Genomic DNA, 21,514 nt, shown 5'->3' with positions numbered 1-21,514 from the left:
AGGCCCGTCGCCGGAGGCTTGGGCCGGAGACTTGATTCTCTTGTAAGCCGCCATAGGCGTGTAACCCAAAACTCTTGAGATAGTGAGATTGTTGCTGGCTGGTGCCCATGATTTTTCCTCTTCACATCGGAGGGGTTTTCCACGTTAAATCGTGTGTCTCCTCTGTGGCTTGATTCTTTACTTCATATTCCTATACGTCGTTCATAACAGCATGAAGGGCATGTTTGGTACAGCTTTGCTCACAGCTTATCGAAGTGGATCTGTGGATCTCTACAAAACAGTTAAATGCAACAACCGAGGAGCTAACAAGAATCACTTTTCCATTACCCTAAGAGATGGGAGTGAAAAAACTCTGTTGTACATTGCTCCCAGTTCAATCACTTCCCAACTGCTCCCCAGCATACTCCTCCACTAAAATCACTCTATCAGGAAATGAAGGAGTGAAAGTTTAAGAATCAGGAGGTGGGGTTCTACTAAACTAGCCCTGAAATTCACTCGCTCTGGACCTCTGGTCATGTTATGCTTGTGATGAAAACGCACAAAATGAGAAAAATAAGATTGCAAAGGTGCCAAAAAATCATTCCAAGCTGAAAAAACAAGGCACATAATCACAGAAACACAATCATATAAATTCCTATTTTGAGGAACAAAAACACATGACAAAAAGTACAACAACAACTAACTTGTCATGCTTTTTTAGCGCAACAAAAACAAAGTTGATGTTACAGCGTGATAGAGTCCTCCTTCCCTCCCTCCGTTGCGGGGATCCGAATCGAACGGCGACAGAGCAAGGAGCAGCGGTGTCCACAGGGACCCTCCACCGGCCGCTATAAAAGCCTCCCCGCGAGGCCGGCGGGCTGCACCCGGTGGCGGAGGCAGCCCCCAAAAGCCCGCAAGCCAAATTCCCCAACCCACACCACCTCCACACTCCAGTAAGCTCCCCGCCTCCTCCCCCTCGATCTCCCTCCAATTCGTTCTGCTGCTGCTGCAACTGAATCGAATCGCTCCACTGCTACTACTACTAGTACTAATCTCTATATACTACTACTACTGCTTGCTCCTGTTTCAATCGATCAATCAATCATGCCGCGCGTAGGTTTTTTCCGGCGCAAAGGTAACGAACGATCACGAGCCCCGGTTCCCCGACCCCCCGCCGCCAGATCCGCAGCGATTCCGTCCGCCCGACGCGAGTTCCCGTGTGTATTTTCTTCCCGTGGATTTTGGTGCTGATTTTTTGGGGATTATTTTTTGTTTTGCCTGGTCTAGGGTTAGGGTTTGTCGGCGGCGATGTCGGATCGGCAGCCGTCGGAGGAGCCGGAGGAGCAGGTGGACTTGGAGGGGGACGACGACGGCATGGACGACGACGACGGCGGGTACCGCCGCCGCGGCAGCCGGGACGACTCGGAGGAGCCCGAGGAGGACGACGACAATGACGAGCGCCACGGCGACGGCGACGGCCGCGGGGACGACGACGCCGGGATGGAGCCGGAGCCGGCAGGAGGAGGCGGAAGCGGAAAAGGCGGGGACGAGACGGGCAAGGGGACCGACGCCGCCGAGGGTAGCGGGCCCGAGGACGAGGAGGAGAGGAGCAAGTGGGACGAACTGCTCGCCCTGCCGCCCCATGGCTCCCAGGTCTTCATTGGCGGCCTGCCCCGCGACACCACGGAGGACGACCTCCGTGAGATGTGCGAGCCGTTGGGAGAAATCTACGAGGTCAGTTTCACGCGTCACACGAATCGATCCTCTTGTTTCTTACCGTCAGCTTGTTACATGCATGGAGTTGTAATGTGCGTCTCTGTGCGGCGAATCGAATGGCAGGTGAGGTTGACCAAAAAGGACGCCAACGAGAGCAAGGGGTTCGCCTTTGTCACCTTCACCGACAAGGACGCGGCGCAGCGTGCCATCGAGGATATTCAAGACAGGGAGTACAAGGTAGCTACTAGCACAGCCCTCCGAGCTGCCAATTGTTCTGCATAACATGAGTTTCTGCATTCTGTCATGTGTTCTGCGCAATGCGTTTATATCGGGTGGTTTTTGGTGCTGCAGGGGAGGACTTTGCGGTGCTCTGTGTCGCAGGCAAAGCACAGGCTGTTTATTGGGAATGTGCCCAAGGGGCTGAGCGAGGAGGAGCTGACCAACATTATCAAGGGGAAGGGGCCAGGTGTTGTCAACATTGAGATGTTTAAGGTGTGCTTTGCGGTTTTATGCTTGTCTTTGTCTGTACAGCATGAGTTCTAGATCCACTAATAGTGAGATGCTGTTGCACAGGATCAGCATGACCCGAACCGTAACCGTGGCTTCCTCTTTGTTGAGTATTATAACCACGCCTGCGCAGAATATGCCAGGCAGAAGCTTTCATCACGAAGCTTCAAGGTTGATGGGAGCCAATTGACTGTTAGTTGGGCTGAACCTAAGGGTTCAACAGATCCTTCATCTGCAGCTGCTCAGGTAGACATTTGGGCTAAAAAGAAAATTTCAAATTCTATATGTATTGTTATATTTCAAGTTTTATTAGGCCTTTTGGTTTTGCAATGTTAGGCTTATGCAAGTCTGCCTATCGTTCTAGATGAATTGGGCAATTTGGATGTCAATGAATTTCTGTTTCCCTTTTCTGCTGTCATAATCTGTTAGGAACCAGATGTAGATGTGGCCACTGGAAAATGGAAAACAAAAGAAGTATCAAGTATTTGGGGCTTAATGGTTGTATTTGTTGATTAGTCATTTCTCACTTGGATAGTTCGATAAAAGGTTTAGTGCCTTTTATCAGGCCTGAGTTTATAGTGTTAATGCTATGTGGGCATGATTTGTAGTGCATAACCTCCTTTGAGACTGCTTAGATAGCTATAGGTTGTATGTTGTGCCTTGGGTCAACCAGGCAGTTTATCTTGGAAGTTCTCTGTGTTTAGTGGTAATATGTTTCTGTATTGTCAGACTTATGAATCTTAGAGTCTTACATTTTATATTGATTGGGATATATTGAAGAATAGATATTCTAGTCTAAAGAAAAACCCTCATCTGGTTGCATGTGAAGTCCAGTACCATGCAAGAGCTAGAATGTTTATTCAGCATTTTAAGCATTCTTTTCATAATGTATGCCGAAAATACATAAGTATATAAATGAATTACGAATTGAGTGCTTCATGTGAATTCTCAAGAAATCATTGTGCAAAAATTATTGTTGATTGTGTAGACTTACAAGTTAATGTACTGATTGACTTGCCATTGGTTCAACATGTGCTAGCTGTATACTTTAATTAGATTAGATGTGTGTCCTGTTTGTTTAGAACAATTTTGGCTTGTAATTTTTCATATGCAGAAATTTACACTCAGTCCTTTCCTTTTGGCTGTGGATTTTAATATTTGCTTCAATTTCACAGGTGAAGACTATATATGTGAAGAACCTACCTGAGAATGTTTCTAAAGAGATGATCAAGGATCTGTTTGACAAACATGGAGAGGTCATAAAAATCGTTCTGCCTCCTGCCAAGGCTGGGCATAAGAGGGATTTTGGCTTTGTTCACTTTGCTGAGAGATCAAGCGCCCTGAAGGCAGTTAAAGGAAGTGAAAAATATGAAATTGATGGTACACTTCCCTCCCTTTATCATCCAGTATTCTGTGGAATTAGAGTTGTAATACTAGCACAATCAGAATTAGTTTTTGACCAAAATAATCAGAAATTATACATAGTTGAATAACTTCAAAATCATGTCAGTTTCTAACTTTCTATTGGTGTCGATACTGATTACTTAGGCACCTCTCAGCTTGCAGTACAATTGTGTGACATGAGTTTATTATTTAGATCCTGAGGTTTATTTATTGGTATAGGAGTGTTGCTAGAATTGCTTACTGCATCATGAATAGATCCTTCTTAGATGTAACCTTGGGCTTACTAAATGCAGGTCAAGTCCTGGAAGTATCCATGGCCAAACCTTTGGCAGATAAGAAACCTGATCATTCACACAGGTCTGGAGGAGGCCCTAATTATCCTCTTCCTCCCTATGGTGGTAGCTACATGGGAGATCCGTATGGTGCTTATGGTGGTGGTGGTCCTGCATACAACCAGGTGATCCAACCTAATCATTCAGACAATCACATGTTCGCAATACTGCAATGTGTTATTTTGCTTTATTAACATAGTACTTTTGGCAGCCAATGATTTATGGCAGAGGACCAGCACCAGCAGGAATGAGGATGGTGCCAATGGTGCTTCCCGATGGTCGCCTTGGATATGTCCTGTAAGACCATTTGTCTACAACACAACACCCATCGAAGCTCAATGTCTGTCTAAGCACATATTTGCAGTTTGTGACAGCATGTTCTTCTGTTGACAGGCAACAACCTGGTGGAATGCCGCCTCCGCCCCCACCGCGGAGGGGTGGCGACCGAAGAGACAGTGGCAGAGGCGGCGAAGGGCACAGCCGGCGATATCGCCCTTACTAGCTTTGCCCTTGTGTGATCTACTCCCATCACCTGTGTGAAGCATGTGCTAACTTATTATGAGGTGAGATAGGAGCCTGTGTTCTTGTTCCAGTATAAGGTCTGCAATGGCACGATGCTTGTACCGTCTGTTTCTTCGGTAACTTCATTTTATCATGCAGCGCATGTGGCTTGAAACTCTGTGATAGCCTTGTATTGCTTCCTGCCTTCTGGCACCTGTAGTAGTGAACTGACGAACGAAGTACCTGTGGACAATGAAGCTTTGTTGGCTTAGAGTGATTATTTTGCTGTCTTCTATGGGTTGAGTCTTGAGTGTTGTTGGCCCTTATTTCACAGGAGATAATTTATGCCGAGATGAGCCAATGTCCTGCATCTTGGTGCAATAACATGAAACTAGAGTTGAAGCTAGCTTCTGTTTCTGAATTCTGGGTTTGGGTTTGGGTTTGTGTGATTAGTTAACAGGACAAATGCACCGAACAGAACAAATTGAAGCCAAAAGTGGCGCGTGGACGCCAGGACTCCACCAGCCCCTGTTTTAAACTCTTAAAAAACGGTAATGCTACCGAGCATATATCTGGAATCCATCTTATTAAAAAAATCGAACACTTTGCTCCGGGGTCGCTTCAGTATAGTGATCGGATCAACATAGCCACTGTCTTCTTTTATCTTGGTGCAACTGTTTGATTTTTTTTGTGTGTGTGTGAACTGGAGGTGAAGCTAACTTGTTTCTGAATTCTGGTTTGTATGATTGAACGGCCTCTTGTTGACAAAGGATGAGTTCCACAGGACACTACTCAGAAAGTTGTTTTTATTTTCTATTTCGAATAAATTCCGCTAGCACAGTTGCAAATTTCAAAGGTTGTTTTCATGATTGAACACCTCTTGTTGATAAAGGATGAGTTCCACGGAACAACCGGTAGCTGTTTTATACTTAGAAAGTTGTTTTTACAAAAAAAAAATTCCAAGTAAATTCAACGAGCACACTCAATTTTTTTCAAAGGTTTTGTAGGTTGGATGATTTGGATATGATGACTAAGGTCCTATTCGGATTCTGCGGTAACTCACTTAGCCCCCTTTGGAATCTGAGATTTTTTTTTTCCGTTCCTGCGTTTTTCCTGTAAAAAATAAACTGAATCCTGTGAAATTCCTATAGAATTCCTACGTTCCAAACGAGCCTTAATAAAGTTAGTAATTATCTTTAAACCATTTTAGGCCACCTCCGTGGTCTAATGAATTAATAAATTTTTTTTGACACTGACTAAACTTTAGATATCACTTTATATCATCTGTTTGGAACCTTATGAGTTGTTTAGAAGTTTAGTGGCTAAACTCTGGAGCATGAGATCCAATTATCCAAAGTTCTAAAGGGACCCTAAAAGTTTGGATATGCTGAGTACAGAACTACGTAGAGATGAACCAAGTCTAGTAACCCAACAGGGAGTTGACACTTGACGCCATATCGTCGTGCAAAGACCATCGAAGCTCGGTCCGTGCAACGTGATAAATAGTACAATGAAATAAATACGTACGAGCGCAGGTCCATCCCCAAATCCGCCCCACTAGTACCCGGCGAAATACACGTACACCCAGACCCAGACCCGGCACGACTGACGGGGGAGCTCTCATCGGCCAAGCCTTTTGCCCCGGCGCTCCCACACTGTCACACAACACAACTAGACTAGGACACGGACACGGACACGACGATTCGACTCGTACCATACGACGCCTGGCAAACAGCAGCAGCATCCGCGTCAATACTTGGAGGTGCCGGCGAAGTAGGCGAGCACGCCGACGAGCGGCGCGTTGATGTAGGTGGCGGGCTCGGTCTGGCCGTAGCTATCGCGGTCGTCGACGAACCCGTCGTGCGCGTCGGGGCCACCCACGACGGCGCCCACCAGCAGGTTGGCGTCGGGCGCCGCCGAGTGCAGGTACGCGAACCCCTGGTCGCAGCCGATCCGCGCCGGGTGGGCGCGCACCGACGGCAACGACGCGCCGCGGTGGTGCAGCCGGCGCGGGTACCGGTCCCCGAACCCCACCATGAACGACGTGCCCGCCGGGTTCTTCCCCAGGATGTAGTCCACCTGCCGCTTCGCCAGCGCCACCTCGCCGCCGCCGCAGGCCGCGGTGGCGCCGGCGGAGCGGAGGTACTTGGCGTACGCCAGCAGCAGGAACGTCGTCGTCGTCACGTACTGCATGTTGCTGTCGCCTTCCCTGTAGATGAGCCCGCCCGGCGTGTACTGCCCGGCCTGGAACCCGCTGGCGCCCGGCACCAGCGAGCAGATGTAGCCGTCGGAGTGCGCCTTGTACAGCTGCAGCCCGGGGACGTTCCGCCTCCGGTCCCGCCGGAGGACGGCCCTCGCCAGCAGCACCTTGGTGCCGATGCGCTTGTCGTCCCAGCTGAAGCTGTAGTCGTCGTTCCCGGCGCCGTCCTGGGCGCCGTTGGCGCGCACGTACGCCACGAAACGTCGCGTTCCCGGACGCGCGGTGCAGCCACGCGGCCGCCCACAGAAGCTCGTCCTCGTACCCGGAGTAGGAGCAGTAGAATGGACAAACCGCGGCGCCGAGCGCCCCCTCGCTGTATGACCCCCGGTGGCGGTCCGCGAGCTCGAACGCCACCACGGCAGCGCGGAGCAGGCTCGCCGCGTACCCCGGGTCGGCGCTGCGGAACGCGACGGCGGAGGCGGCTAGCGCCGCGGCCGTCTCGGCGGCCACGTCGGTGCCAGGGGTGGACGCGGTGACGGCGTACACGGCCCGCGGCGTGTCCATGTCCTCCGGCCGCTCCCAGCACTTGTGGTCCTGACCCGGGTCGCCCACCTGGACGTAGAGCGTCCCCGGGGTGGAGGTGACGGCCTTGAGGAGGTAGTCGGCGCCCCAGCGCACGGCGGCGCGGGCGTGCGGGAGGTCGGAGCCCATGTACTTGCCGAAGTCCGCCACGCTCCATGCTAGCATCGTGGTGGTGAACGCCATTGGCAGGCCGAACTTCATGTTGTCGCCGGCGTCGTAGTACCCGCCCACCAGATCCACCTGCAGTGCACGCCGGCCGGATTATCGAGGTCGTCAGTCGTGCGTGCGTGGACAATGCGAGCGAGAGAGACGAGGAGGAGGTAGGAGCATTTGGCATTACGTTGTGCTGGTCGCCGTCGGTGAGGCCGGAGTCGCCGCGCCAGGGCATGCGGTTGCCAGGCGGCAGCTTGCCGGAGCGCTGGCCCTCGAAGTAGATGATGGACTTGGCGAGCGCGTCGGCGTAGTTGAAGGCCGCGGCGAGGCCCGGGGCGAGGAGGAGCAGCAGCAGGACGGCGCACAAGCTGAGCAGCCTGCTCCGGGGCTGCTCCATGGCTGATGGCTGGCTAGTGACAGTCGGGTCTCTGGAGCAGAGTGGGGAGGGGGAGTGACAGTCGAAAAGCAGCAGCCAGAAGGGCGAAGGCTGGCGGCAGGGTCCCATGCCCAAGCTGGAGTAGACCCGGTTTGTTGACCAAAGGACCTGGCCTTGTTTAGTTACCCCAAATCCAAACTTCGGCACTACATAAAAAGAAGATTCCCCGTTACATCAAACTTACAGTACATATATAGAGTACTAAATGTTGACGAAATCAAAAATTAATTGCACAGTTTAGTTGTACTCTGTGAGACGAACGTTTTGAGCCTAATCAGTCAACGATTGGACAATTATTACCAAATACAAACGAAATGCTACGATATGCTACAGTGATTCCGACGACGTCAACTTTGTTTAACTAAACGCGGCCCAGCTTTTTGCTCGTTCCCAAATGCCTCTGGCTCTATTTTCAACCGGTAGGGCAGGTTTGATCCAGGGGTCTTAAAGAAAATTTTGAAGAAATGTATTCCAAGAAAAGGAATCATTTCATAGTGTTCTTTTTTTTTTATCATTTCATAGTGCTAGTAACGAAGGGATGTTGAGTTCCTTTTCAAAGGAAAGAAAAATCATAGTAGTGCAAAATGTAGGAAATAAAACATCAACTAAAGAGAGAATATTTGCTCTTCGTGCTATCGTTTGAATCCAGGATAAAGTTTAAGGATGTCACATCAGGTGTTAAATAGGGGTATCACATTGAGTGTTTGGATAATAACAATAAAAGAAGTCCTTAGTAATCCACGAGACAAATTTATTAAGGCTTGTTTAGTTTCAAAAAGTTTTTCCAAAAAGTGCTACAGTAGTCATCACATCGAATCTTGCGATACGTGCATGTAGCATTAAATGTAAACGAAAAAAACTAATTGCACAGAACGTTTTGAACCTTATTAATTGCCAAATAAAAACGAAAGTGCTACAATAACCAAATTCCTAAATTTCACCCCAGTAACAAAGGCCTAAGCCTAATCGGTCATTTTGCGTACTGGCTGCCTCGCTCTCGGGAGACAGGCTCTCACGGGCCAGCAGCGCGTGAGCCGGGCTCTGCAGAAACGAGAACCAGTTTCGTTTGCCGGGAGGGAGGCAGGCTGAGCGCCAATTCTTGCACGCGAAGGCAGCAAGACAGAGATGCAAGCAACCAATCGCCCCTCAATTGAGCCTGGCTGGCGGTGCTGCAGCCAACTAATCGCCGGGTGCATGCTCCGAGCAATGTGTCCAGGGGCCTGTTTAGTTACCCTCAATTCCAAACTTTAACACTATGCAAAAAGAATATTCCCCGTTACATTAAATTTGTGGTACATGCATGGAGTACTAAATGTTGACAAAATCAAAAATTAATTGCACAGTTTGGTTGTACTTTACGAGACAAACGTTTTGAGCCTAATTAGTCAATGATTGGACAATTATTACCAAATAAAAACAAAACGTTACAGTGCGCTACAGTGATCCAGAATTCAGTCGGCGCCTACTTTGCAAGGAACTAAACGTGGCCCAGGACGAGCAGCAGCGTGCAGTTTTCAATTCGAAGCAGCATGCAGGCAGGGAACCAAAGCAAAAGCAGGCAGCTCCATGCATGCAGTTTTACTGTGGCGTGGCTGCACCTGGACCTGAATTTTTTACTATTTGGCCCTTTTTTCGAAAGTTTCTCTCAAATAAACCCCTGACGGAAAGAATTCCAGAAATGGACCCTTGGCTCGGCGCCACGGTGACTGGCGCCGAGGTCCTGGCCACGGGCAAACGGCCTGTAAGGGGCTCGGCGCCGAGCTCGGCGCCATTCACTCTGGCGCCGAGCTCGGCCCTAAATATCTACCCTCGGCCCTCGGCCGGCCTTCTTGCCCATCTCCTTGCCCTAGCCAGCCCCCGCCGCCGCCGCCGCTGCCGCGCCCAACACCCGCGCCCGCCCGCGTCCGGCCGCCCGCTCGCGCCCGACGTCGCCCGCGCCCGCTCGCGCCCGCCCCGCGCGCGCGCGCCACGCCGAGCCACCGCCCGCGCCGCGCGCGCCCGCCCGAGGCCGCGCCGCGCGCGCCTGCCCGCCGCGCCGGGCCCATCCGAGCCGCTGCAGCTCCGCCTGCCCGAGCCGCTGCTGCTCCCGCGGCCGAGCCCGCGCCGCGCCGCTGCCTCCGCTCCCTCGCCCGAGCCCGCACCGCGCCGCCGTGCCCTCGCGCTGTTGGCCGTTGGTTGGCTGCAGCGCCGAGCCGCCACGCCCTCCACCGTCGTCCTAGCCTTTGTCTCCACCGGCGGCCTCGGCCTCGCCCTGCCTTGCCCCTTCCACCGCCGGCCTCGCCCCGCCTTGCCGACGTCCACCGACGCCCATCGCCTCGCCCCGCCTCCCGCGGCCGTCGAGCTGGTCTCGCAGCGCGGAGCGCCGGCCACCCCGCGACCGCCGCGCGCCACCTCTATCGTTGGCCGCGCCACCGCAGTCACGGATATTCGCCTTGACCTACGCCCATCGTCCGTCGATCCGGAAAGGTAAAAAATATGAATATGCAATGTACCTATTTAGTTGGTGTATGTTATTGACTAGTTATATTGTGATGACTTTGTTAGTTGATTTAGTTATATATATATATGTAGATAGATAGAAACATAGATACATTGATAAATAAATATAGTTAGATAGCTACTTAGATATGTAGTTATATTTGTAGTTAACTACATATGATTTTGCTATTTAGTGAGTACACTATAAATATATACGTAGTTATTATCATGATTACTTAGTTTGTAGTTAGAAAGTACTTGTTAGGTACTATCTATCGTCTAATTTGGACTAAAGGACATGTGTTTCGTTACGTTTTTTAAATAGATGGACAACCTAGTGACCATATATCATGGAGGCACGGTTGAAAGCGATCGTTATGGATATGTTGAGTTTCTTGACATGCAAAGCGTGCCTGTGCTATTCAATGATAGGCCTTCATTTAGTGATATGGTTGCAAGGGCTCGGGAGGAGCTGCATTGCTTTGGAGATGATGACATTACAGTTGATGGTGTACTGCACCTAGGTTGTCCTCCGAACATCTTCAGGCGAATGATCTCAATTGGTTGTGCGGATTAGTGGGACAACTATGTGAGATCGGCTATGAAGAGCCAGCTGCAATGTTTGGACGTGGTTGTTCACACATCGACCCTCCCGTTCTGGTACCTTACCTGCATGTGCAGATTGCGCCTACGGTTCCTGATGCTCAATCTGCCCCCAATGCGTTATTTGGAGATGGTTGTCATACTCATATTTTCGTGGCAGATCCTCCTTATGAGATCCCTTTGACACAGAATCATCCGAGTAAGTGTCTTAACCGCATGGTTTTTGGGAGCTTATCCCGTTCCTTACATCTATTTCTTTCATTCTTTCCTATTTCTGTAATGACGTTGCAGGAGACATTCCTGAGAATATTGATGTGCCCCATGTTGCTGCGCAAGTGCACTTTTCAGATGGATTTTGTGGCTCCAATAATGTTGAAATTATGAATGATTCGAAGCCATATGAGATGGCTAGGGCTCTTGATTCTGATGATGATCGTCCTGTTAGAGAGCTGACGGAGAGTGATGTTGAGATGATGAGACGTATCTTTCCCGACCGCCATGATCCTAGAGTTCATGAGTTTAGTGATCTTGCTCATTCTGATCTGGCATTTGCAAAAGGACATGATGATGAGCTCCTAGAAGCTCCTGAGGCCGGTCCTAACATGGTAATTGAGGAGGGGAGGGTGTTCAATGACCTCCTTGCTTGGAAGAGGTGGTTGTAGGCTTTTACAGTGATACGAAAGAGGCCTTACAGGGTATTGCATTCATATGTGGAGCGCCGTTACACAGTTGTGTGTGACAAGGAACGCTGCCCATGGAGGGTTTGTGCAAGGAAGCAACAGGTGATCGGAAAATGGAAGATCACAAAAGTAGTTGGGCCACACAATTGTGCTGACCATGAGCTAACACTGAGGCATCGACAGTTGACATCTACCCTCATTGCCAAACGGTTGATGGGAATTTTGCAGGGAGAACCCAACATGAAGGTGAGAACAATTATCAGGACCGTTGAGGCGTTGTATGGAGGATATGTGATAACTTATGGTAAAGCATGGAGGGCTAAGCAGCGAGCGTGGAGCATGATATATGGGGACTGGGAGGATGGGTATGAGCAGCTGCTAGTTCTTTTCAATGCAATCAAAGCGGTGAATCTAGGCATGCATTATGAGTACATCCCAAAACCTAATGCATGGAAGGATGGGAGGCAGATATTTTTCCATGCCTTCTGGTGCTTTCCTCAGTGTGTCGAGGCCTTTAGGTACTGTCGTCCCGTCTTCTCCATTGATGGTACGTTCTTGATTGGCAAATACCAGGGCACACTTCTTATAGCCATATCCTATGACGCGAACAACAAGTTGGTTCCTTTGGCATTTGCTTTGGTTGAGAAGGAGAACAATGACAGTTGGGGATGGTTCTTGAGGCTAGTCCGGATACATGTGGTTGGCCCTGGCAGGGAGGTTGGCGTCATATCTGATAGGCATCAGGGCATACTTAATGCCGTGCGAGAGCAGTTAGAGGGGTATGCACCTTTGCACCATCGTTGGTGTACTCGACACTTTGCCGAGAATCTACTACGAAAGGACAGTGTCAAGAAAAACTTTGATCTGTTGCAGGAGGCTGCTCGACAGCTTGAGGACAAGTACTTTAGGGAAAAGTTGGAGCAGGTCAGAACCGCATCAAATGCAGAAGGTAGACAATGTCTCATAGGTTTGATGAGGGATTTGGAGAAATGGACGAGAGCCCATGACGACGGTGGCTGGAGGTACGAGTTTCAGTGCAGCAACATGGCAGAGTCATTCAATAAGTTGCTATTGGAGATACATGGTATGCCCATGAATGCAATTGTTCAATTCACCTTCTATAAGCTTGTTGCCTGGTTCAACGATAGACACGCCCATGCATTGCAGTTGAGGAGTGATGGAGAGATATGGGCTCCGAAACCAAAGGCACACCTAGAGAAGGCAAGAGAAAGGGCTGGCACACATGAGGTTGCATGCTTTGACCACGCCATAGGGACTTATCAGGTCGAGCATAGGGGCGGTACAACGTCCGACAGCGAGGTCCGAGAGTCGAGGATACATGTGGTTGTCCTCCAAGATTTCAAGTGCACTTGTGGTAAACCAAGGCAATACCACTTTGTATGTTCGCATTTGGTGGCAGCAGCTAGACATTGCAACTATAATATCGAGAGGATGATACCTCATGAGTTCAGTGTCAACACGCTTGTGAACACATGGAGCCCTCGCTTCATGCCTTTCCGGGACCCTGGAGAGTGGCCTCCTTATGATGGGCCGAAGTACATTGCGGATCCAACTTACCGTTGGAACAAGCGTGGATCAAGGCAGAGGACGAGGCATAGGATGGTTATGGATCAGATACCCGGAAGAACTAGGCGTGGGAGAGGAACTCCATTTGTTACTGATCCCGAGCAGTACGAGTGAGGCAAGTGCGAAGTTGCCATTGGCAGATTAGTGAGGTAGGACTATTGGTTTATAGTATTATTTTATATTTTGTCGTATCATATATTTAATTATGCATGTCTCAATTTATGCTTGTATTTGTGTCAATTATCTATACAGTTATAAGTTCATGTTTCATTGTACATTGCAATTCTAATTCATTCACTTTTTTTGTAGGATGGAGCAATTCCACCTGCTCGACCCGACGTACGAGGAGACCCACAGAGGACGTCTTGTTGCGCTGGGGCAGGTAATAATCTATAAGTTTTATTCGTACATGTGTTTGTGAAGTAACATGTGACTATGTTATATTCGATGTAGGACCTTCCGCACCTTCGTTCTAGGACCCACAGTGGGTTCTTGGACATTCGGTACAACGATAGGTACACTCCTTTCCTGCAAAGAGCTGGCCTGGATGTCATCTCCTTTCAGGTTCGTCGTGGGTTGCCCAAGTTCAACTCAGCGGCGATAACTGCGTTGGTAGACAGGTATTAAAGTGAATCATTGCCTCCATTCATGGCCATTTGTTAATGCGATTGACTTTTTGACAAGTAATCTTCCTTGGTCTTAAATATAGGTGGCGGCTGGAGACTCACAGCTTCCACCTACCTTTCGGGGAGATGATAGTCTCGCTTCAGGACTGTCAGAAGATGCTAGGCCTAAGGATTCATGGGAACCCAGTCACCGGGCAGTGCAGGTCAGAGGGATGGAGAGCACGAGTGGAGGCCTTCCTTGGGCGTGAGCTTGGCGAGCAAGGGGCTCGCACTTCTGGAGTTCCCATCTCATGGCTACGTACAGAGTTCGCACAGTGCCCCGAGGAGGCAGATGAGGAGACGGTTGGGTACTACTGCCGGGCGTGGATCCTACACCTTTTTGCTTGCGTTCTCTTTCCCGACACGACGGGTGACAATGCGTCCTGGATGTGGATCCACTGCCTCAGTAACTGGGACCAGGCGGGTCAGTACAGCTGGGGCTCTGCAGTCTTGTGTTTTCTATACCGGCAGCTATGCGAGGGGTGTCGTCGGTCTACGGCGAACCCATCACTTGGTGGATGCGTGTACCTGTTACAGCTATGGATGTGGGCTCGTTTTCCAGTTGGTCGTCTAGAGATACTGGCTCGTCGTGAGTGGTTCCAAGGTCAGCCTCCAAGTCGCCAGCCGACGTGGGCGTACCTTTGGGACCAGGTCAGGGTTTCGCACATGAGGATAGACCGGGCGTACATTCAGTACATGAACGAGCTAGATTCGCTAACGGCGTCTAGTGTAAGTAAATTTTATTTTCCATGCACCTATTAAAAGGATTAGTATACCATCTAACATCTTATTTGAACATGATGCAGGTAGAGTGGGAGCCGTATGGTGGAGAGGACGCACTACTTTTTCAGCTGAGCACCGTATGTGGGGCCGATGACTACTTCTATAGGATGAGGTGCCCTCTAATCTGCTTCTATGCTATCGAGTACCACCTGCCAGATAGGGTTGCACGCCAATTTGGAGTGAGACAGCTTTGGCCTATGCCTCTGTTCTCGACTGGCGTTGACTTACACAAGTAAGTGTTTTGATATTTCAAATGAGTCATGATGATGGTCCATTTCTTATAATATGGTGCCACGTACGTAGATTAATGTAATGATGACATACGTGCAGGTTGGATCGTCAGAGGAACAAGAAGATTTTTGACTGGGAGAGGCACCACCAGTCCTACATTGAGGAATGGGAGGAGATGCACGACAACCTGGACGACAACAACGAGCTGCACACGAACCGTGAGTTTAGGCGGTACCAAGCTTGGTACCAGCGTTCGACAAGGTGCAGGCTCAGACTACAGTGGACCGAAGCTGACTACGCCGACATCGAGTCCTCCGATGATGAGGACACGACGTACGACCGGTCCACTCGTGCAGGAAGGCAGGTGGAGGCAGGACCGATCTTGGACAGAGTGGTAAGCCAATCGACTTATTTTGTTACGTTTAGTTACATAACAATACATTAGGTGTTCTTGGACCAACGTTAGGAGTTATCTATTGTAGTTATTGCAACCTTCGAGCTGTATAACCCTTGTAATAAGTTACATTCTTGTACAAAAGAAAACAAAACTAAATGATATATGTTCAGAAGTCTTATTATTGAAAACATTGTTGCAGGGCAATACACTGAGAAGCTCAGTTGAAGAGATCGAGCGCGTTCGGCCTAGAGTCAATGATGACTACATACTTGGCTTCCTAGATGTAAGATTACAAATATTCTTTCAAACAAATCATTAATACATTATATTCTTTCACTTAACATTGTTTTGTACAACAGAGGCTGTCACATCGTCTACGCCGTGCGGCTGGTCATTGTGGTTGCAGGACAAACACGACGCATGACGTGTATGATCCTTCCATAGGAAGAGGAGCCTTGGGTTCCTCTAGTCAAGCAGCTACAGGGGACGCGGAGGAGGACGAGGAGGCCGACGACGACGATGACATGGACAAGAGGCACGGTGAGCTTGGGCCCTCTTAGCTCCGTGACGCTCCATCGACTCATCCTACACCGTCTCTAGGCACTAGGCGACGCCGTCCCTATGACCCTTACACTCTAGGCACCAGCGCTCTGGGTCACAAGGGTAGGGGCAAGAGTAGGAGACAGTGAGGGACATGGTAGATGTTACTATGAACTATTGTATTTACTTATCTTTAATTATTCAGGACTGTATGGACATTGTGGACTATTTGTACTTTGCATGACATATTATGTTAGTTGTGATATTCGTTGTGGTTGCATTATGCTTGTTGGATGATTAAATGTTTAGAATATATATTGATGTCTCTGTTTGTAACTGTGGATGCTTCTAATATAAGACCGTATCTTGCGAATTTTTTGCGTGAATCTTTAATCATACTATACTTGTACAAAGGCACAAATGTAGTACACAGATTAACTATAAATTTATTACGTTTATAATCCAGGAATATTTGTACATACGCTGTGTACAAGAATCTATGCATTTCAGAGAATCTATGCTTTTCACAGAATAAACATAGACTTTTCAGATACACGGACATCATCGAATTATCACATCACTGATATAGACCTCTCAGCTGCAAGGACAACATGCAAGGAAGCACAACTAAACTCTATCTCCACCATCCATCTTATGACTGTTTGATCCAAGGGCTGAGGTAAAGCAGCACACGGATCGCTGACATGGCACATTGACAGGCCTCCATTCCTCCTCTCGACCTAAAAATAACCACTCACTCCCTCTCATTCACACAAACAATAAGGAAGAAGAACACTCCTCAGCATTTGCTTTCGTTGTAGTACCAATGTCTGGAGGGTCGTCCAGAGGGAGAGGAAAGGGGAAGAAAACTACCTGGGGGTGGGAGGGTCCTCTTGGTCCCGATTTCTTTGAGGAAGCTCTTTATGAGAGGTTCCCAGTTGAGAGCAAAAGTGATTTCACCAAAGAGGCACCACTGACAGGATACGATGAAAGGAAAGAAGAGTGGCCAAAATGCATGCATGGTGAGGACTGCCTAGTGCAGATGTTCACCAAGGGAATAGATGGAGGTCGTCGTTTCTTCAAATGCCCGCGAGCATGGGTAATTTCTTTTACTATTTGTTTCTTCAATATGTTTGTCTTGTATATCACTTACACGACATACTTTTTGTAGTCTTCCTTGACCGAAGAAAACTGTGGGTTCAGTAGGTGGGTCGATCCTCGACCTATGTATCCACATGCGGAGTACATCTACTACCTATAAGACCGTATCTTCGATCTACAAAGGGAAGTTAGCAGCGGTTACAAGTACGACGAACAGGACGACAACAACAATGGTGCCGATTCATAGGAGGCACTCTGCAATGATCTATATTGCACCTGCCCTAACCACAAGAAAAAGGGGTCTCCCCCATCACCCCCGCCACCACCACCACCAACAACGGGAGGCTACTATGGAGAAGGTGCAACACAATTTGCTATGTGGCCACACTACTAGGATGACTTTATGTTTTTCTTGTGGAGAATCCCAGGTTTAATTATCTAAGGCATGTTAGGTTTAATTACCGAAGGCATGGTTTAATTACCTAAGGCATGTTAGGTTTAGTCAAAGAAAACTATGTACCCAGGTTCGGTACCTGTAGTCACATGCCATTTAATATGTTTCGTGTGTTGATTTCTATAATGTCATATGTCGTTAACTGTTTTTTGCAGCACGTGTTCAAATGGAAATAAGTCTGTATCATTAAGCGGAATATTAAGACCATTGATAATGAAAACAACCACATAATGAAAAGTTCGATACTATGTCACATTACACAACATATTAATAGTATAACTAAGTGCCGACAGTAGACAAAGGGGCAAATGCACTTCCAAATCCTCAATCTGAAACTTACTGAGTAAGCAACTCATCATCCGAGTACCAGTCCTCTACTACAACCCTGTTGCTGTGGCTAGGCTCAACTGCGTTGCTCTCACCTACCTGTCGCTTGTAGTAAGCGGCCTCCGCTTCGTCTGCGGCTGCTGTGGCCTGAGTGAAGAACGCGTCATCATCCTCCTCTGCCTGTAAGCCCGCCTCTGCTAGAGCGATGAGCTCGCTCAGTCTGCCAGTGTCGTCGTCAGCCTCCTGCGCCTGAATGCCCGCCTCTACTAGAGAGATGAGCTCGCTTAGTCTGCCTGTGTCATCCTTAGCCTCCTGCGCCTGTATGCCCACCTCTGCTAAAGCAATGAGCTCACTCAGTCTGCCAGTGTCGTCCTCATCCTCGTCTCCATCATCACACAGCACAATCAGTGATTGAACGGTGCGACCAGCTCGTGATCTATGGGCATCTAACTTCTTCTCCTCATATCTTGCACGAGCCACCTCTGCAGCATGTTCCTCGCTGCAACGAATCCCTTGATGTATAAAATGCAATCAGTTAGTAACTCGATAATATTACATTTAAAACCAGGCAACAAAAAAAGGTTTTCAAGCACTCACTGGCACATAATGTAGCAACATGCTCGTCCAAGACCTGCATCTGTACTCTTGTCTCCTCCCTTGCCTCATTCCTTGCCCTTTCCTCCTCTAACGTCGTCCGCCTCTCCAATCCCCATTTGTTAAGCCCAACATCGATCGGGTTACAAATACCGCACTGTCTAGCAAACTCACACATCTTTTCTTTGTGATGTTTAACGAATAGGTTGATGTAGTCAGGTCCATATCCCCTCTTCCGTGCAATTACTTGCCTCTTCTTCAGTTCATCTAAGAACTTAGCTTGACCATCATAATATTCCCAACTGCATTTCCTAGTGCTCTGTTCAAAACAAATATTATATCATATATGTATTAGGAAAACAAACAAAATACGATTTCATGTTTACCAGAAATATAACGAACCTCATCATACTCAATCATATGGCCACAATAATGACCTATTCCAAGCTCCGAAGGGACTAGGCCATAGTTGGATTTTACACCACATTCGCACATGACAGGAGGTGCTTTGTAGATTACCCGTTCTTTCTTCTTTTCCTTAACCCTCCGCGGTTCTTCCGGCCATTGGTTCTTAGGACCATACAACCACTCCTTGAAACGACACTTCGCCATTGAATACACCTAAATAATGAGACATTAGTACATAAACACATATAGCTCAAGATTTTAACACATACACTTTGCACTTACTTCATGCTTGTTTGGACACACAAACTCCAACGTATTCTCAGGGTTTATCACAGCTCAATCTCCGCAATCGCACAGAGGAGGTTCCTTGAGTCGTCTAATGGCGGCTAGGTGCTTCTCCTTAGCCGTCATTGCCGGAGGGTTAGGGGGGGTGGAACCCACCGCTTGAAGTGCTCACGTGGATGTCTCCCTCTAAACCAATCGTCGAAAAAGAGGTACCTAGGATCAAACTTTTCTGCACCATCGATCCACTGAAAGAAAAAGCACCTCTCATGGTCCTACACAATGAGATTCCAATAATATATTAGTACCATACTTAAACAAATAAAGAAAAAGGATAGTACAAATAATTTCTTACATTAAACCGACTACATGTGTAGAAGCAACGCGCGGCTGTGTCCGGATGTTTCGATTGAAAAACATGGGCCGGGAAACCACAATCACAGTTAGGGACAGGAAGGTCAGGGGGAACGGGGGCATCTTTGCTAGACGCGTCGGGGTATAATTCTCGAGGACGACCCCGTTTTCGCCAAAACTCCTCCCGAAACATTTCTTGCATCTAACAAATAGGATGTAATTTAGCAAACATAAATAAAAACATCACAACAAAATATCAATGAGAACCATAACTATAATCCAATCAATTTCGTTATAAGAACCAAAAGCAGTTAACATTATACCCTAAACCTAGGGTTTCTCATTTCATCCACAACAATAAACCCATAACATAACTACATGCGGCTTGGTTTGCTAGCATTTTTCATGCCTTGAAATGAACCTACGGTTGTATAATACATATATTGAGGGATATAATGAAACCCTAAGTGATGACGATTCTTAGGTTCAAAAATCCGACTAATATGTACCGAATCTATGCGAGAAAAACAAGGAGGTGAGCGAGTATACCTTGCTCTCGAAGGTCTACGGATCAAATCAAGGTTTTCAAGGTCTAATATGTCGATTCGTGAGGTAGGATGAAGTGGCGAGAAAAAAACCCGAGGAGAAAGAAGAGGAAGAACGCTCAGGGAAGAAGGCTGGGCTGGGGTTAAATGCAGGTAGCTCGGCGCTAAGATCTACGGCGCCGAGCTCGGCGCCAGAGTGGATGGCGCCGAGCCCCTTACAGGACGTTTGCCCGTGGCCAGGACCTCGGCGCCACTTACTCTGGCGCCGAGCCAAGGGTCCATTTCTGGAATTCTTTCCGCCAGGGATCTATTTAAGAGAAACTTTTGAAAAAAGAGCTAAATAGTAAAAAATTCGGCACCTGGACCGCTCACGGGTCACCGCTGGAGACTGGTGGAGTCTGCGTCCATCTACCCACATGACCCACACGCACCTCTCTGCAATGTCTGTCACTACTGCTACATGCAGTGATGGATGCTCCCTTTTCACGCAGGGCATGGCAAGGCCGCAAGGCAGCTTGGGACTTCACCGCACGCGAAGTCCAAAGCCCCCATCTGTTGACCAAAGAACCAGCGGACCAGCCTTTGCTCTCGACCTTTTTTCTCAACAGGAACAGGTGTTATTGCTATCTCCAGAAGAAGTACGTACTAGAGTGGTTTAGCATTAGGATTTGTACGTCTTGATGATTAGTGTATCCTTCCCCCTCCTGGACCAACCTGTTATACTTGGGCCTATTTTTTACAACAAATTTGTCGTCCGGTCATAGTTTAGTGCTTTATCAAGTTGCAGGCCTCGTGCAAAATACACTAACTTCGTTCCATCTTTAAGCGGTTCTTATAACTAGACATGCAAATGTGTGACTAACACATAATATATTTGTCCCTAACATGGTGAGGAACTCCTTTCAAAATTCCTTGAAGACACCATTGGTATTTTATAATGTTTACCACCGCATATACTACTTATCATAGATATCCTTGTTCCTTCTCAAGATAAATTATTGTTCCTCCAATTTTTATTTATTTTTTGATAAAATTGTTCCTCCAGTTTTGATGGTCTCTTATGTAGGCATTATCTATTAGTAGATCATTGGTTGAATCAAATTGGCATCACAAAGAACGTCACTAGTACATGAGAATTATGTTGGTTCTCAAACCATTTAGAATCTAAGACAAATGCATCCTCGATTGATCTGGGAAAGTTGTGTCCAGTTTATGAATTTGAATAGGATCAGACATCAAGATCCTATGGACTTTGATAAAAACAACGAGGCTGCTTCATTTGTATCCAAATTCCAAATGGAGGCACAGGTTGTCAAAATTTGACACAAACATGCATGCATCTCAAAGTTGTCTTGTTTTTATATTTTCACACGCTTTCAGCGAAATATACTGGAACCCAACGACAACATTACATAATTTTTTTCTGGATTGAAACTGCCGGAAAGCTATGCCTTCATCCAGTATCAAGGGGAGTATTGTTTCCTGTTCAGTGATGTATACATCCAAAAGCAAGCAAAGACTGGACCATCTCGTTATTCTTGTCCAAGGTATTGTTGAAGAATTAGACAATTTTCTGATTAATTTCCAGATTAATAGCAGAATACAAATCATGACAATCTCATAAACTAGCATGCAGATGGCAACATATCAGGTGCAAACCAATCAACATGTGTAA

At 47.9% G+C, this 21,514-nt stretch overlaps 1 protein-coding gene, 1 long non-coding RNA gene and 1 pseudogene across 4 annotated transcripts; 1 reads left to right on the top strand and 2 right to left on the bottom strand.

Annotated features, from left to right (window-relative positions):
- The first annotated feature begins 807 nt into the window (after nucleotides 1–807).
- On the top strand, nucleotides 808–4,719 carry LOC136500344 (heterogeneous nuclear ribonucleoprotein Q-like). Of its 3 annotated transcripts, XM_066495680.1 has the most exons (10): nucleotides 871–932; nucleotides 1,097–1,114; nucleotides 1,267–1,713; nucleotides 1,819–1,932; nucleotides 2,047–2,187; nucleotides 2,269–2,448; nucleotides 3,378–3,582; nucleotides 3,900–4,063; nucleotides 4,150–4,235; nucleotides 4,332–4,719. In XM_066495680.1, the coding sequence occupies exons 3-10, from the start codon at nucleotides 1,288–1,290 to the stop codon at nucleotides 4,438–4,440; spliced, it is 1,425 nt and encodes a 474-aa protein (XP_066351777.1). In that variant the 5' UTR covers nucleotides 871–932; nucleotides 1,097–1,114; nucleotides 1,267–1,287; the 3' UTR covers nucleotides 4,441–4,719. The 3 variants fall into 3 exon arrangements, with proteins under 3 accessions (XP_066351778.1, XP_066351775.1, XP_066351777.1); XM_066495681.1 differs by lacking the exon at nucleotides 1,097–1,114 and having other exon boundaries at nucleotides 808–932; nucleotides 2,275–2,448; XM_066495678.1 differs by lacking the exon at nucleotides 1,097–1,114 and having other exon boundaries at nucleotides 808–932.
- Nucleotides 4,720–6,188: 1,469 nt separating this feature from the next.
- Nucleotides 6,189–7,771, bottom strand: LOC136501045 (endoglucanase 19-like; annotated as a pseudogene).
- A 10,680-nt stretch (nucleotides 7,772–18,451) lies between these two features.
- Nucleotides 18,452–18,993, bottom strand: LOC136500928 (uncharacterized). Its single transcript, XR_010770131.1, has 3 exons — nucleotides 18,941–18,993; nucleotides 18,653–18,871; nucleotides 18,452–18,569 (listed from the first exon to the last, which is right to left on the bottom strand). It is a non-coding gene; the product is annotated as an uncharacterized lncRNA (long non-coding RNA).
- Nucleotides 18,994–21,514: the final 2,521 nt, after the last annotated feature.

The sequence above is a fragment of the Miscanthus floridulus genome, chromosome 13 (assembly GCF_019320115.1).
Source record: "Miscanthus floridulus cultivar M001 chromosome 13, ASM1932011v1, whole genome shotgun sequence".
In the NCBI taxonomy this organism is placed as follows: domain Eukaryota; kingdom Viridiplantae; phylum Streptophyta; class Magnoliopsida; order Poales; family Poaceae; genus Miscanthus; species Miscanthus floridulus.
This window is presented reverse-complemented; position numbering and strand designations above follow the sequence as displayed.